The 16,488-nt window shown below is 45.1% G+C and overlaps 1 protein-coding gene across 3 annotated transcripts; it reads right to left on the bottom strand.

The window, feature by feature from the left end:
- Positions 1-1,984: 1,984 nt before the first annotated feature.
- Positions 1,985-16,253, bottom strand: CEP57L1 (centrosomal protein 57 like 1). Of its 3 annotated transcripts, XM_068160494.1 has the most exons (11): positions 15,859-16,253; positions 14,400-14,544; positions 12,636-12,815; positions 11,922-12,043; positions 11,388-11,504; positions 10,769-10,846; positions 8,591-8,689; positions 7,247-7,324; positions 6,912-7,138; positions 5,055-5,199; positions 1,985-2,528 (listed from the first exon to the last, which is right to left on the bottom strand). In XM_068160494.1, exons 2-11 carry the CDS (start codon positions 14,539-14,541, stop codon positions 2,322-2,324), a joined length of 1,395 nt encoding a protein of 464 aa, XP_068016595.1. In that variant the 5' UTR covers positions 14,542-14,544; positions 15,859-16,253; the 3' UTR covers positions 1,985-2,321. The 3 variants fall into 3 exon arrangements, with proteins under 3 accessions (XP_068016595.1, XP_068016597.1, XP_068016596.1); XM_068160496.1 differs by lacking the exon at positions 10,769-10,846; XM_068160495.1 differs by lacking the exon at positions 15,859-16,253 and having other exon boundaries at positions 14,400-14,941.
- Between the last annotated feature and the right edge of the window lie 235 nt (positions 16,254-16,488).

Below are 16,488 nucleotides of genomic sequence, written 5' to 3'. Positions count from 1 at the left end.
CCACAAAAACATCTGCACTTAGTTACATTAGTCAGTATCCAAAGCCCAGCAAGATCCTGTCCTGATTATGTTGCTGGGAGTGTTTTTGCCAGCTTCTATTCCCAGAACACACTGGATTTATAGCTATGTCCAACCTCCAGCTTTGCTGGTTAGAAGGTTGTAGCACACATGCTCAAACCAAATGCTTTTTGTGCTAGGACAAAGTCTTTCCAGCAGGCTTAGGTAACCAGCCATTAATCTCTGCTAGCATATTTCATTAGCAGCAGGAAAGTGAACTATTGTTGGGCACAATTTGCTGGTCTCTATCTTTAATTATGCTGTTTGACCTACATCTTGTGTCCAAGTTTCTTAATGCCTAGCCATAAAATATGCCCCTGGATTCCAATCCTAACTCAACTTCTTGTGGCAGCTTTGCATAACTCAGCGTAAAAGGACCTGGATTTTGGGTAAATAAACCCATTAGGCTGTTTTGAGATCGTTGTTTTTATCTGCTGCCCCTGTAGAGCCAGGTTCAAAACAACTCATCAAGAGATAGAAATGTACAGTTTCCTCTGAGGAGACAAACAAAACCACACAGGACATAAATCAAAACAAGGATCTGTAAAAGAGTGGAGCAAGCACTTAGGAAGCCAATACATACTGTTCTTGTGAAGAAGCCTGCTCTGACCACTCTGCTTTCCCCAAATGTACATTTGTGGAGTTCCAGGCCAGAACTTTTCTTGGAAGAGAAGACACAAAGCATCCAGAGCCCAGTGAAACCCTGCAATCTGCCTGCCTGATTCTTGCAGAGCTGAGCCGCCTCACCAACACTTGTGCACAAGCTTCCCTTCCCTGCAGCCTCTGCAGAATTCTGACTTGCTGTGCATTTCTTTAAAGAATCAACTTATGGGGCTGACAGTTGCCTCAAACTGTGACTCTGCTAATGAGCTGATCTCCTGCTCCACCCCCCAAGACAGACTCTGAAAACAATTTTTTCTGTTTCTTCAAGCAAGAGAACTTCAGCTGCACTTCCTTTGTGTCCAGTTGGACCCTCTCAGCCCATGCTGAAGCTCATCTGCTTTGCTTTAGTGAGTGGAAACAGGCTCAGCAGAGAAAGAAAAGCTACAGGGGAAAAGCAGCACAAAAGAATTACTAAAATACATGAAGTCTGCCCAGCTGAAATCAGTGATCATAGCCCTGCTTACTAATGTCAGCTTGCATGTCATCCATTCCTATTGTCCTCTTTCACATCCCAGCTCCTGGCTCTGAGCAGCTCAGCTTTGTCAGCTCCCCATCCCCTCGGGAGAGGGCAGAGATGCAAAATGCCCAGCTGACAACAGGACCAGCTCCAGCCCTTTCCTTTTTTTCCAGCCCTTTCCTTTTTCTCCAGCCACTCACTCCACAGAAAGGCAAACAGAGCAGCTTTATTCTGGACAGGCCCTGTCAGCACACACATTTCATTGCTTCCATTGTTTAAGCACTTCCCCATCCATTACCTGTCTGACCAACCCAAAGCTGCTGCTCTCCATCACAGCTTCTTGTCCAAAGGAGGAGCCAGGATTCTACTTCTCCAGCTCCAAAATGGTCCCTCTCCCTGGGCTTCTATAGGCAACAAAAATGCCAGGTCAGGGCACAGAGGGAGCAGGTGATTGGTGTGCCAGCTCCTTGCCCAGACAGGTCCAGCTGTTCCTATAGCAACTCCAAGCCATAGGAGCTGTGATGGCTTCCTGGGATGCTCCTTGCTCTTAGTCCTGCCATGTCCACCATGCAAAGTCATTCCACCCATTTTTATGCCTTTGGGGCAAACTGATGACCATTTTTCTCTCTCAGCTCAGTGCCTGATGTTTTTTTCAAGGGCTGGACCTCTGGATGAAACCAAATGCTTTAGGGTCCTTAGGGCTTGGGAAGGCCCTGCTCACTTGCTCTCTCACAGAGAAAAGGAAACCCACTGCTCTTGTTTGAACAGAAGCACTAGTCCAACCCATTCTGGAAAAGCAAGCCCTTAGTATCCCCTTGGCAGCAGGAGGAACAGAACACCAAAGATCACAAACTGTTTTAAGTGTAACAAATGCACAGTTTTATTTGACAAGTTCACAAGTGAGCATTTAATTCATCCATTAAACCACTTTATTACAAGTCAGCACAGTTGAATTAGAGCTGCCCTACATGAAAGTTAATTCTGAGGTGAAGAAACTGACTCACTACTGAGTAGGTAGTTTAGAATGGATCTATCTATGCCATATCTATTTTATTTTTAAGAGGTATTTAGTGAAATAAAAGATTTGCTGCCTGTCAGCCAACTTCACAAACTTCCAAGACAGTAAACTTCAGAGCTGCTGTTCTCAGGCACTGTCATGTGTTCTCAGTCTTGACTGAAGCTTCTGCACAGTTTTTAGCAGCTGAAGGGAACTTCTGCTTTTCTGCCCAGGACAAGACCTAGCCACACTTCCCTTTACAATCTCCTTTGCTTCCTTTTGATCACCACACTTTAGCTGGACATGAGCTGCCCCTTGCTTCAATTCCTGAGTTTTTCTCTTTACATTCTGCACCTAGGGAGAAAGATTACCAATTAGGATGTTACGCATTCAGAAGACCTAGGGCTGTGGAGCTTACTGGGACTTCTCTCAAACTCCAAGTGAAAGAGATTGTTTTACCAAAAAAAAAACCAAAGAGAAGGGGAAAAAAAAGAGAAAGAAAAAGAAAGAGAGAAAGAAAGAGAGAGAGAGAAAGAGGGAGGGAGGAAGGGAGGAAGGGAGGAAGGGAGAGAGGAAGGAAGGGAGAGAGGAAGGAAGGGAGAGAGAAAGGAAGGAAGGAAGGAAGGAAGGAAGGAAGGAAGGAAGGAAGGAAGGAAGGAAGGAAGGAAGGAAGGAAGGAAGGAAGGAAGGAAGGAAGGAAGGAAGGAAGGAAGGAAGGAAGGAAGGAAGGAAGGAAGGAAGGAAGGAAGGAAGGAAGGAAGGAAGGAAGGAAGGAAGGAAGGAAGGAAGGAAGGAAGGAAGGAAGGAAGGAAGGAAGGAAGGAAGGAAGGAAGGAAGGAAGGAAGGGAGGGAGGGAGGGAGGGAGGGAGGGAGGGAGGGAGGGAGGGAGGGAGGAAGGGAGGGAGGGAGGGAGGGAAGGAAGGGAGGGAGGGAGGGAGGGAAGGAAGAAAGAAAGGAAGAAAGAAAGGAAGAAAGAAAGAAAGGAAGAAAGAAAGGAAGAAAGAAAGGAAGAAAGAAAGAAAGGAAGAAAGAAAGGAAGAAAGGAAGGAAGGAAGGAAGGAAGAAAGAAAGAAAGAAGAAAGAAAGAAAGAAAGAAAGAAAGAAAGAAAGAAAGAAAGAAAGAAAGAAAGAAAGAAAGAAAGAAAGAAAGAAAGAAAGAGAAAGAAAGAGAAAGAAAGAGAGAAAGAAAGAAAGAAAGAAGGAAAGAAAGAAAGAAAGAAAGAGAAAGAAAAAGAAAGAAAGAAAGAAAAAGAGAAAGAAAGAGAGAGAGAAAGAAAGAAAGAAAGAGAAAGAAAGAAAGAAGGAAAGAAAGAGAAGAAAGGGAAGTCAAAACCTACTAATCTTGCACACAATTGTCTGACTGTAACAGAAAGCACTACAGGAAGCTGACCTCAGCCACACTCAGCAGGTTGTTGAGCCCCACCACTTGCTTGCTTGAGCTTGAGCGGGACAGAGCTCATCAGTCACCAATTTCTTTTTTGCCTTTTTGCTTGTCAGACTGTACCACTCCAACACCCCCCCACCCCACAAGCCTATCAAATGTATGCTGTTTGTCACCAGTTGCTGTATCTGAGCAGCTTATTTGGAAGTCTCATAACACGATGTGAAAACACAGTGAGTAGGGTTAATTGCTAAAGAATGGGGGGTTGTAAACCTCAGATAATAAGTCTTGACTTGCACTTGGCATGAAAAGGTCACTCCCCAAGATAAATTTAGGCTGGAAGCACTCCATATGCCAATTTAGGTTTTAAGTCCATTTCTAAAAATAATTAACTTGCAGTGCATTCTAGAGCAGATTATTAGCTGTGAAACAGAGAGATGAGTAGAGCATTTACAGTGTGCCAGGGTCTAAAAGCAGAAATATGCCTCAGAAATTCAAAGAGATTCACAGATTCATAGAAGGGGTTGAGTTGGAAGGGACCTTGAAGATCATCGAGTTCCAGCCATGGGCAGGGACACCTTCCACCAGCCCAGGTTGCTCAAGACCCCATCCAGCCTGGCCTGGAACACGTCCAGGGAGTGGGCATTCATGACCTCTCTGGACAACCTGTTCCAGTGTCTCACCACCCTCACTGTAAAGAATTTCTTCCTAATATCTGTTCAACTGGAAAAGCCTGTGTGCAAAAGCACCAGGAACCCCAATATAGGGCAAGGATCAGAGGAGTGGCCTGCACTGACAACTAGTACCTGATGGACAGCAAGCAGACAAACACCAGGAAAGTGTTATTTACACCATGACCCTAAGGCGTGGGCTCTGACAAGGCTGTACCAGAGCACAGGTGACGTGCCAGCAGATCTGCACCCTGATAATAGACAAGAGTGACAACAAGCTTGCACCATATTGTATGTGCTGTGCCTCTTCTCATCATCCCAGGATGAATACAGGTTAGGCTTGCCTGTGATTTGGGGAAGCTGTGGTCAATAGACTATTTGGTTAATAAAGGCTTCAATGCTTCAGTAACTAACATAAAAGACATTTAATCCCATCTGTACAGGAATTATAGCTTCTCTTTTCCCATTACCCACAGGGACAGGAATGAAATCTCAAGAGTTCATCTTAGCACAGTGAGCAGAAGTGACAGACTGAGCAACCCAGCTCTGCAGTGCAGGACTGCCAGAGGACAGGAAGCTTTCCCACTAGCACCCAGTCCAGGCTGCCAATGGTAAGCACTTTTTCTTGATCCATGAAGGAATTGGAGGTGCAAGAACACCGAGCTAGCAGCCTAATTATAGTCACCCAATATCCTTCCTCAATTATAGTCACCCAATATCCTTCCTCAAGCATTCCAGTAACATTCTAGTTAATGATAACAGGAAGAGGAGTTGTGGCAGACTTCAACTGGAGTATTACTAGCTGGAGAGTTTATATTCTATTCTTACAGTAGCCTGATGCTTTTCCAGCTTGGATATTTGTTCTCCTTTAGTATCCATTTCTTTTACAAGGCAGTTCAGCTCCCATTCCAGGTCTTCACGAACTTTGGAGTCTTGAGCCTCCTGTAACTGCTTCAGAAGCTCTTGGTGCTCACTATTAAAGACAAGAATGGCATAATAAGTATTTATGACATAATCTCTGGCATTTGTTCAGTACTTTAAGAGTTGCTAGCCATCTTGTCCAGCATGATTTACCCCCCTCACACAATATACATTCATCAGGAATATACTTAGACTAGAAAAGGAAATTATCTTCCAGTGGGCCTGATTTCCTTATTCCAGATTTATAGCTGATGTGCACCTTACTCCTTCCTCCTGTCACAGTCCTAACTCCATGTGTAACAGTGTGCAAAATGAGAACTTGGAGAGTGAACATCAGCCATGCAGCATGGTATTTTCACTCTCTGCTCAACGTGGTGCAGACTTTAAAAGCTCAGTGCAGTACAGAAAAGTGTCCAGGTCATAGTTTTTCTGACAGCTTATTCAAATTAAAATAGTCTCCTCAAAAGCAAAGCATAAAAGGTAATTACCCAGCTTAATTGGGAGAAATGGTGTGGGTTTACTTGATACCTGAGTGTCTCAACTAATCAAAACCAGAGGCTCTCTCTTAGGTAATGTCTTTACAAAGGTCCTGGCTTGCTTTCTGACTTCCAAGTACTGCTGCTCCCTGACAGTTTAATTGAAGCAACTGGTTGTTGATACAACAAGAAACCAAACACACACACACCCCCAACAAACAACCAGAAGCCTGTCCTTGACTTGCCATGAGTGAGCCAGGTGCTGATTTTTGAAGAAGAGATTGGTTGTCAGTTTAAATTTTGCCACATCAAGGACTTCAGCTCAATGTCACCATCCCAACTGGCTTAACCAATACCTTCCCCTCTGTTCAAACCACAGCTCATCCTGTCAACATATCTACTATGACCAGCTACAAGCTTGCCTTAATGGGAAGATGCCTAAGAACACAAGTTGTAATCCACATGTACTTGCATGGCTAGAAAGATGCACACACTCCCAGAGTTAGCTTCTTCCACACCCTGCCCATTTTCTGGCAGGAGATTTGCCTCTCTTTCACAACCTCCCTACAGGACTTGGCAAGTTCTCCTGTTCCCAGCAAAGGCAGGGAACAAAAACCAGGCTGTCTCAGCACAAAGGCTCATCATGTAAGCACGTACAGGGAATACTGAAAGAGTGTGGACAAGGTCATAGGCTAGATGTGACAGGACCAATCCTGCCACAGCTGTACTAATCTGCTCCACCACCCTGAGTGACTATGTGCTGCAGGCCTACTTGACACAAACACCACCTTTGCACATTCTCCAGGAGAACATCCTTGGTCTGCTCTGTAGATCTCAGAACATGTTTACAACTTCTACCAAGCACAGGCCTGAAAGATTTCTCATTTGGTGCCTGTGTTACTTCAGTAGCAGCTCAGTTAAGCACAGGATGTGGAAGCAGAAAAACCCAAGTGAGCAGGAGTGTGTTGCTGGCTAATGAGGGGAAACTGTGGAACTGTTAAATAATAGCTCTAACAAGAATAGAACACAAACTAGGTTGCAACCAGCTAATAGAAAGAAAACATACCAAAGATGTGGCAAGAGTGAACCTTCAAATCTAATACAAAACATCAGTATATCTAAGGGTAGGCAAAAAAAGCTTTAAAATTCCATCCAGGCCTGCTCAGACCATCCTGCAAACAAGTGGTATCACAGTATCACAGTATCACTAAGGTTGGAAGAGACTAAAACTAGACTCAGCTCAACCTGTATCTTACTTTTACTCATGACCCCAGGAATGAGTACTCACAGGCTCATTTGGCCCAGCTCATCTTGTGTGGCCAACAGAAGGTCTGAAAGACTTCCAGTAGCAGTAGGGGATGTGGAACAGGAGGATATAGATTTTGAAAGTCCACTGTGTCCTGAAGTCCCAGAGGCAGCTCCTGGGCTTCGTGGCGAGACTTGTGGGCTGCGATGCTTCATAATGTGCAACATGCTCTGCACGTTTGCACTGACAGAATGGCTGCAGCTGACAGACTGAAAGCAGAATCATTGAGTGGTTTGCACAAGTGATTAACAACTGCAGTGAAGAGACTTAGTCAACCTGCAGATGCTAATTTAGAGACACCATTTGGTTTCACTCACCTTCCCAGCCACAAAAGGTAGTTCACCAGCCTTTATATGTATTTGTGAGAGGTGCTTTGTCTTCATTGTGGCATTTTTCTGCCATAAGATAGACAGGAAAAGTAAGACAAGAATTCCAATCTGCTGACCCAAAAGTACAACCTTCAACTATATCTTTTAATGAGTAAGTCAAATAGACAAACAGTGAAATCATAGAATTGTCAGGGTTGGAAGAGACCTCAAGGATCATCCAATTCCACCCCCCCTGCCATGGGCAGGGACACCTCACACTAGGTCAGGTTGCTCACAGCCACATCCAGCCTGGCCTTAAAAACCTCCAGGGCTGGGGCTTCTACCACCTCCCTGGGCAACCTGTGCCAGGGTCTCACCATCCTCGTGGTGAAGAACTTCTTCTTAACATCCAATCTGAATCTATCCACTTCTAGTTTTGCTCCATTTCCCCTGGTGCTATCACTACCTGACATCCTAAAAGCTCCCTCCCCACATTTCTGAAATGCATTACTTCAGTTTCCCTGTAGTCTAAAATAAAACTCATTTCCCTCCTGTATGTGGAAGGGGTAGGACTTTCCAACACCAAGTTCTATTCCAGGTGCATTCAGCAGGTAGTGTGGCAGTTAGGTTGGCATTTAAAGAAATTCAACATTGCCTACTCAAGTTTGCAAAACCATGGTTACACAATTTGGACTGCCCTGTAGTATGTGTTGCAAAATGAATTCTCTTGATGTCAGCAATGCTCCCCCCTCAAACACACCATCTGAAGATGCCTAGTTGCAATTACTTTGGAAACTGATTTTGCCAGATAAATTGAAAGGCACTTAGGACAGGGGCACGGCAGTGAGACTGTAACAGAGATTATTGTTATGCTGGTAAGGGAAAGTCTTCCAGTGAGGTGCTACCTGCCCTAGCACCATTGTAATTCCAACAGGAAAGAGGTATTCAGCACACTGCATCACCTTGGAAATGGATTCAAGTGCAGCAGGCAAATGAAGTCCCTTTTACATCACCACTTTTCAGACATTCCAATCTCTGTGCAGTTCAGATGCTGGCAGCAGCAGTACCCTAATAAATACCTTCATAGTATCACAGTATCATAGTATCATAGTATCAGTCAGGGTTGGAAGGGACCACATGGATCATCTAGTTCCAACACCCCTGCCATGGGCAGGGACACCCCACACTAGATCAGCCTGGCCAGAGCCTCATCCAGCCTGGGCTTAAACACCTCCAGGGACAGGGCCTCAACCACCTCCCTGGACAACCCATTCCAGGGTTTCACCACTCTCATGGTGAAGAACCTCCTCCTCACATCTAGCCTGAATCTCCCCACCTCCAGCTTCATGTTACCTTCTTGTTTTTTTTCTTCTTCCCATTCCCCTTTTTAGGCTCATTCTGAGATGTTCCTGAAGACACTGAAATTCTGTTTCTTTCAAATCCTGTTTGAAGCTGTAGGAGTGAGCAAAAAAAAAAAAAAGAAACTAACCTTTCAATGTAATATTGGAAGTATGAAGTCACATGGTTAATTAACCCCTTCTTTCATGCATGGAAGAGACACAGTTAAGGACACTATTAACTGTCCTGCTTGGAAGGCATAAGCTACACTTTAAAACTGAACAGATTATGAGGATGGCAGGGTATCAGCAGATCTTGCAGCGAATGGAATGGAATGGAATGGAATGGAATGGAATGGAATGGAATAGAATAGAATAGAATAGAATAGAATAGAATAGAATAGAATAGAATAGAATAGAATAGAATAGAATGTACTAGAATAGAAAGAATAGAAGTCCTCATTTTCCTATCCAGCTGCAGCAGTTGTATATTTCCACTGTACCAAGGAGCAACTGAGATAAACCAATCCAGCCACATGCTGGGATCTGATCAGAAAATCCTAAGAATGTGAACATTTGGATCTTACAGTCTGGGGTGGGGGCAGAGAGAACTGAGTCCATCTGTGTAACACAGGTCAAACCTGCTGCCAATCCTCAGACTGCTCTGTAGCTCAAAGCTGCTACGGAGGTCCATGATAAACAGGATAACAGCCATGCCCAGTCAGACACAGGACAAGGCCTTTGTTCTGGCATGGGTAACAGTTCTGGCTAAACAATGCTGGAGGTCCATCACTAAAGTGAGATTATTCTGACTTTTCTGGCATCAGAAGGAAGTGAACCACCCCACACCCTCCGTTTCCCAAGCCAGATCCAGCGGACCTAAAAGTATCCTGCAGTAAGCTAAGACAGTTCTGCTACTCAGTTTACTGCACCTAAGCCCTTTCTGGAGCAAATGTTTATACTACTGCTAAAGTCAGACTATCTGCTCTGGGAAACTCACTCTTGCTATGCTGCTCAGCAGAGAAACTCTCCATACTAAGCTGCCTGCTCTGCAGCAGCAAGCAGTTCAACAACAACACCAACAAAAAGCACCCCAAAACCTGTTCAACTGTGAGATCCTGCAGGATTCTGGAGGTGGTCAGGTATCTGGGCTACAATCTGCACATCCTTTCAGGCTTCCTGGACTGATAAAAGCCCATCATGCTTGGATGAGAACTGACAGCAGTCACAAATCATTCAAGCTGCCGGCTATGCTTATGGCCAGGTTCTTTTGCTATTATTCTTCAGCTCTGCATCCCCACCACAACTGCTCTCTTTCAGAATGGCTGCTACTACTCAGTGAAGTGAGGGCTGGAAGGCTGCTACTTTGCTCCTTTAAGAAAAGGTTTATTGTTTGATCTTGCTCTCTCTGGCAAATACCCCTCTCACTGGAAGTGTGTAAGAAGAGACTGGATGGGGTGCTTGGTGCCATGGTTTAGTTGATTAGATGGCGTTGGGTGATAGGTTGGACTCCATGATCTCAAAGGTCTTGTCCAACATGGTTAATTCTATTCTGTTCTATTCTATTCTATTCTATTCTATTCTATTCTATTCTATTCTATTCTATTCTATTCTATTCTATTCTATTCTATTCTATTCTATTCCATTCCATTCCATTCCATTCCATTCCACTCCACTCCACTCCACTCCACTCCACTCCACTCCACTCCATTCCATTCAGATGGACAGTGGCCCAACAAACTGATTATGACTTCACAGAGTAATGAATGATTCAATCTCCCCCTGATGAAAAACTTTTCCAAGCATGGTTCAATATATCAGATTTCAGTAGAACTTAACAAAAAGAGGGAAACAAAGAGAATAATCTTACTTGGAGCATAGGATTTCTTAGAGGATCTCTTTCCAGTTACTGTAAGTTACCTGATTCAGTTGCAGATTCTCTAGAAATTCATTTCAGCTTGGAAGCTGTTGGCCTGTATTGCTAGTAAAACAATCAGGTAGGATCTTCTTGATTGAGATATGCATCTGGCAAGCTGTCTACTATGTAGTTTCTAACTGGTCTAGGTCATTTTCCAGGAGTAAGAAACATGTGGAGTGTAAATGTCATTGAAAAGAAAAGAGGCTATTTTGGACAGAGAGAATCTCTTTCTTTGGTCATCAAAAAGAAGATAAATGAAACCTTTTTTCAGTCTACCTGAGCAGTTTTGTCTTGCATTAGCTTACAGTGATGCTCTTCTTTGCAAAGCTTTTCTTCCAAGCATTTGATCTTCTCCTGAATTTGAAGGTGAGAATGATTAGTGCCACTTCAGTTTGTCATGTTGAGTCAGAAGTCTGAAGCAGCCTGCAATTTTCACCTGGACTAAAACAAGACTGGGGGAGTTTTTAAAGCCCACACTGAACAAAAGATTCACCCAAGGGAAGCCAAGGTGGCATTCAGTCAGGTCTGCTTTATGATCTTTGCTTTGACAGAGGAAACTCTTGCAAAACTTAGTAGCACAGCATGCCATACCAATTCTATCATAGAGTAATCACAGAATCACCAAGGATGGAAGAGACCTCAAAGATCATCAAGTCCAACCTGTCACCACAGACCTCATGACTAAACAGTGGCACCAAGTGCCACGTCCAATCCCCTCGACCATCCCAAATTGGAAGGGACCCAGAAGGATCCTTGAGTCTGACTCCCTGCTCCTCACAGGACTAACCTAAAACTAAGACATAAAGTAGAATCCTTGGTTTCACATCACATCTCACAGTTTTGAGAGAGTGCTTGAATTGGATGACTTTCAAATTGCCATTCCATGCATGCTTACTTCTGTAATTCTCTGAGCAGCAGTAAGGTGAAGCCACTCTTTCTCGAGCATTTCAAGCTTCTCAAGTTTTGCATGCAGTTCCAAACAGTTCTGATCTTCTTCTTTCTGAAGCTTGGCCTGGCAAAAAGTAAGCAAGATTGGAGTTGGCAGCTGACTGGAATTGTTTCAGGCAGAAAAAAAACCCCAAACCAAACACACTGCAGCAAAGGTGGTAAAGCAGATTCCATTCTGTATGGTTTTTAAATTACAAAGTGATGAAAAATACCAGGCAGACAAAGAAGACTGCAGATTCCAGCAGCCCTTTTGTGCAAGTATTAGCATGGTTCTGCTCATTAGAAGTTCCACCTAGGGAGCCTTTTCATACAGTTCATTGGCTGGCTGTCATCAGCCACTCAGACAGTAAATTGCTTCCGTTTGCTACCACCCTGAGCACAGCTGAGGCAAAACGATGCCCAGAAAAATGTTCAGATCTTACACACTTCTGTACTTTTAAACTCCATCACTGCTTTGTTAGATAGGCTAAAAGGACTTCACCTGTTGTTCTAAAACCTTTTTCCTTTCTTGTTCTGCACTGGAAACCATTTTCCTCATGTAATCCAGCTGCTTCTCCAGCAGGGAGCAGCGAGACTGAGTTGCATTAAGCTGCACTCTTACATCTACAGAGAGAAACAAAAGGCATTCAGTACAGCAGTGGGAGACCACATTTAGCCACTCTGTCGCCTCACTGAGAAATCCTCCCTCTTGAAAACATGCAAGGAGAGTTTTGTTAGCCTGAACAAGTCATGTGGCTAAAATGTATTTCATGTAAAGGACAGGAGAATCAAGATGCTTTTCCAGAGCTAGTCCCTAGTATGAATTCCAAAGGCGTGAGCGCTGCATTTACTTTGATTTAGATCAGAGGATGCCTAAACAGATTCTGGGTTTTTTTCCCCTTCTCCTCACTTTTCTGAAGTTAGCAGTGTTAAACATGTAAGCAGCTGCTTGCTTATTGCAGGAGCTAAACATACCACCTGAAATCTGCTTATTCTGTGAAACAGCTCTATGGGTTACACAATGCTTGGTTGATATGTGTAGAAACAAGATCTCAACTTGATTCCCAGTTAGCAGGCTCCTGCCCCTCCCCAGTTCTGAAGCACAAAAGCAAAGAAAGGCTGCATTAATTAGCAGTTTGTCAAAATAAATAAACACTCCCTGGATTATGCAGTCCTGGAGCTGCTGTGGCTACACCTTATCACTCAAGAGAAATACCTTCCCTCTGTTGCATCAGTTCTTGGTGTGCTGTCTTCTTTTTGTGGGATTCGCACTCTAAGGCCTTCTTACACTGAGCAGCTGCTACAGAGAGGCTGCACAGATGATCTTCAGCCTGGGACTTCTCCAACTCTAGACGGTGGATCTTTTCTTGTAGAGCTTTCAGGGCTGCCACCACAGCTAGGAAACAATGCAACAGTTCAGTGTCACAGTATCACAGTATCACTAAGGTTGGAAGAGACCTCAAAGATCATCGAGTCCAACCTGTCACCACAGACCTCATGACTAGACCATGGCACCAAGTGCCACATCCAATCCCCTCTTGAACACCTCCAGGGATGGGGACTCCACCACCTCTCTGGGCAGCACATTCCAATGATGAATGACTCTGCCAGTGAAGAACTTTCTCCTCACCTCCAGCCTGAACTTCCCCTGGCGCAGCTTGAGACTGTGTCCCATTGCTCTGGTGCTGGTTGCTTGGGAGAAGAGACCAACCCCTTGCTGGCTCCAACCACCTTTCAGCTACACTTTAACTTTTAAATTAGAGAGGAGTAGATTTAGATTGGATGTTAGGAAAAAAAGTTCTTGACAATGAGGGTGGTTGGAACAGGTAGTCCAGAGAGGTGGGAGCACCTCTTCCATCTTTCTGTTGGTATGCCAAACATTTCTTTACAGAAACACCTAGCTGCATAACGTTAAACTGAACCCTTTCACCCCAGAAGTTCAAACTCTGTGTGACACAAGATGACTACAGAAGGCACAGATCCCTCAAGTGAAGAACAAGGACCACAGGCACACACAGAGGCTACATCTGTGCAATATTGCAAAGCTGCTCATGATAGTAAATCCAAGTGTGGTACCCCTGTGATTCACTGAGCTCTCCAGATAAGCTAAGCCACCAAGCATTTGGCTTGTGAGCTCCACACAGTAATTACCCATCAAGGCACAAGACACCCACAGGGGACCCATATTTCATAGAGGAACTTCCATGCTGCTAACTTTCCTGACAGCCTGAACAGGAAGGCTGGGGAAGGACTTCTCAGGATCTCAGGTAGTGATAGGACTAGAGGGAATGGAATGAAGCTGGAGGGGGGCAGATTCAGGCTAGAGGTAAGGAGGAGGTTCTTCCCCATGAGAGTGGTGAAACCCTGGAATGGGTTGTCCAGGGAGGTGGTTGAGGCCCCGTCCCTGGAGGTGTTTAAACCCAGGCTGGACGAGGCTCTGGGCAGCCTGATCTAGTGTGGGGTGTCCCTGCCCATGGCAGGGGGGTTGGAACTAGCTGATCCTTGTGGTCCCTTCCAACCCTGACTGATACTATGATACTAACTGTTCAAAAGTTCTCCCAAGGAATCCTAGCACACACAAAAAAAGACTTAGAAGTGAGTTTAAAGTAGAGAGCATCAAATAGCACTACAGAAAGGCAGTTTTAAGCCAGTGGACTCTCTTTTTTTGGCTGTATTTAAAGCCATGAACTGCTTCTGCTGAGTTTGAAGCAGTTTTAGAGGAAGTCTGATGATTTGAAGGTAAACAATTTTCAAAGCCAAAGTTTCTAAGGGATGTTAGAAGACTTGCAGCAGTTTCCATTTCAGACATCTGACTCCAGGGAGACTGCTCCCTCAGGACACACATACACATCCTGTCTCAGTGTCATTCTGATAACTGCAGCAAGTCATTGAACTAAGTAAAACACAACAAGGAGTTTGCTCAAGAGCTTTCACATAGAACATTTGAAAAGACCACTTTAAGGACACATTTTGACTTCACCTTGGCTATTTGGCACAGCAGGCCTGTCACCACCAACAGCTGCCAACTTCTTTGATTCTGTAGAAGCACAGGCTGCAGGAAGCATCTCATTTGGTGGCTGAAGAACTCTTCCTGTGTAACTGTTCTCTGATTGAGAATCCATAGCCTGTAATACTCAAGACATGGCCAGTGAAACTTGCAGATAGTGCTTTAGTCCAATACCACCTCTAGGAAGCTACAGCAAGTTTTAAATCACACCTCAGCTGCCCAGCAAAGTGGCATCAGGCATTACAGTTGGTACAGAGTAAGAAATGGAGACTGTATACAGCTTCAGCTGCTAGGAAAAGCAGCTTATTTGATGGTTCCATGACATAACAGTTGCAGGATCACTCCAGTTTAAAATACAGGACATGCAACTGGAAAAGGCCTCCCACTTGGGCAAGGCTATTTACAGACACCAGTTCCCAAGGAAAGTCACCCAAAGAAGGTGTCTAGACACAGGAGGAAGAAACTCAAAGCCAAGACTGGAACCTGCTGATGAAGCACATCCCAGGGCAAGACATTCATACAGGGTGGGTGGGGAAGAAACTTTTCAGCAATGGAAAAAGTTTCCAGGAACATCTCTTTGAGCACTGTTCCAGAGACCAGATAAAACTGAAAACTTCATCCATCCACACCATCTCTTCAAGATATGCACTAAGCCAAAGGTACATGGAAATGCTTCCTTCCTCCACCAAGCTGTCATCACAGAGACATCAACATGAGCATCTCTTTGCCAGGGCTTGCTTGACTTGGGGCCTCCCAGACACAGATGCTTTGTGTGCTAACATCTCTAGGGCAGATCCCATAGCTCAAGGTGACTGCCTCTGGTACCAGCCTGGCCCTCCCAGCACCAGCATGGACACCCAGACCAGCAAGAAGGGGGCTGCCCAGGCTGCCTTTGCACCACAGGCACCTGGAGAGGTCTCTCTGAAGCTCTGCTGCCATCCTGCCCAAGTCCAGGCCACAGACTCTCTGTGCTGGGTTGGCAGCTGCAGGCATCCAGATGTGCCAGCATCCCTGCTGAGAGGTGCCACCTGATGACACTGCCACACTTACAGCCACACAAGCCATTTATGGGCCTCCACAGATACCTCCTGGAGGACCAGGAAACATTGTGCAGGGAGTCCAAACCAACTCTAACATCTAGCTGGTGCATTGGCTGTTTCCAGCAGTGTGAGAAGCAGGGCAGTAAAGGGAACAAGGCTGGAGCAGCAGAACTCTCAGCATATGGATGAGACAGTCCTGTGGCCATAGGCAGGGTCAGCACTAAGACAGGAGAGCTGGGCATGGCACAGTGGATCTGCAGGGTATTCCACAAAGCAAGAAATGAGCAAGACTTAGCAGCTCCCCATTGCTTCTCATCCCCCACACACTGGTGATGAAACAGACTAACCAAGGCCATAAAAATACACATATGAGCATGCAGCAAGCTTCCTACCTCTGCTGTGATCACAGGAAGACAACTCTGGAAACTCCAAAGGCAGAAGGTGGCTTTAGCTCACACCACCTAACCTTCTGTGTGTCAGCATGAGTGGAGATTTGCTTTGCCGCTGTCCTCCGGAGGAACACAGCCTCCTCGCATGCCTCCTGCTGCTGCTATGCATCAATTAGCTTCCTCATTACTGTCACACAAACAAGTTCTGCTGTTCCCAAGGAGACAGGACTGTGGACAGTTGTGAGGAGGGCAGTGATCAGAAGCAAACAGTGACTAAGAGAGGGAGGGAATAAAGCAGCAGAAAACTTGTGCAGATGCAGAGTTTTGCCAGCACAGCAGAGGGTAACGTGCACCCTGGGGCTGGAGGGGCAAGCTCCCCCAGCTACTCCTAAGAGCACAGGCTCAGCAAGGGGTGTGAAAGAATACAACACCATGGGACCAAGACACCTGTGTTTGCACAACTGCTGCTGTGGCCATAGTTACAGACTCTTTGCTCTGCCACAACTCCCTCAGACACAGAGGCTGAGGGAATGGTTGCTATAGTGCTTGGAGGCTCTGCCAACATAACTCCTCCAGCAGAAGTTCTCTGGTGTAGACAAGACCTTTAGTATCTTAGCAAGTCAATGTAATTTA

The sequence above is a fragment of the Melanerpes formicivorus genome, unplaced genomic scaffold (genome assembly GCF_026170545.1).
Source record: "Melanerpes formicivorus ecotype bairdi unplaced genomic scaffold, bMelFor1.0.p_v2 SCAF_50, whole genome shotgun sequence".
In the NCBI taxonomy this organism is placed as follows: domain Eukaryota; kingdom Metazoa; phylum Chordata; class Aves; order Piciformes; family Picidae; genus Melanerpes; species Melanerpes formicivorus.
The sequence above is the reverse complement of the archived record's forward strand: the minus strand, read 5'-3'. Positions and strand labels throughout refer to the sequence as shown.

Excerpts from the sequence above, each read along its gene's own strand:
- CEP57L1 (XM_068160494.1), bottom strand. The coding sequence starts at position 14,541 with ATGGATTCTCAATCAGAGAACAGTTACACAGGAAGAGTTCTTCAGCCA. Across the intron at positions 7,325-8,590 it reads AGAAGAAAAAAAACAAGAAG|AAAAATGCCACAATGAAGAC; the intron begins GTAACATGAAGC and ends ATCTTATGGCAG. Across the intron at positions 5,200-6,911 it reads GAGCTGGGCCAAATGAGCCT|TGAGCACCAAGAGCTTCTGA; the intron begins GTGAGTACTCAT and ends TGTCTTTAATAG.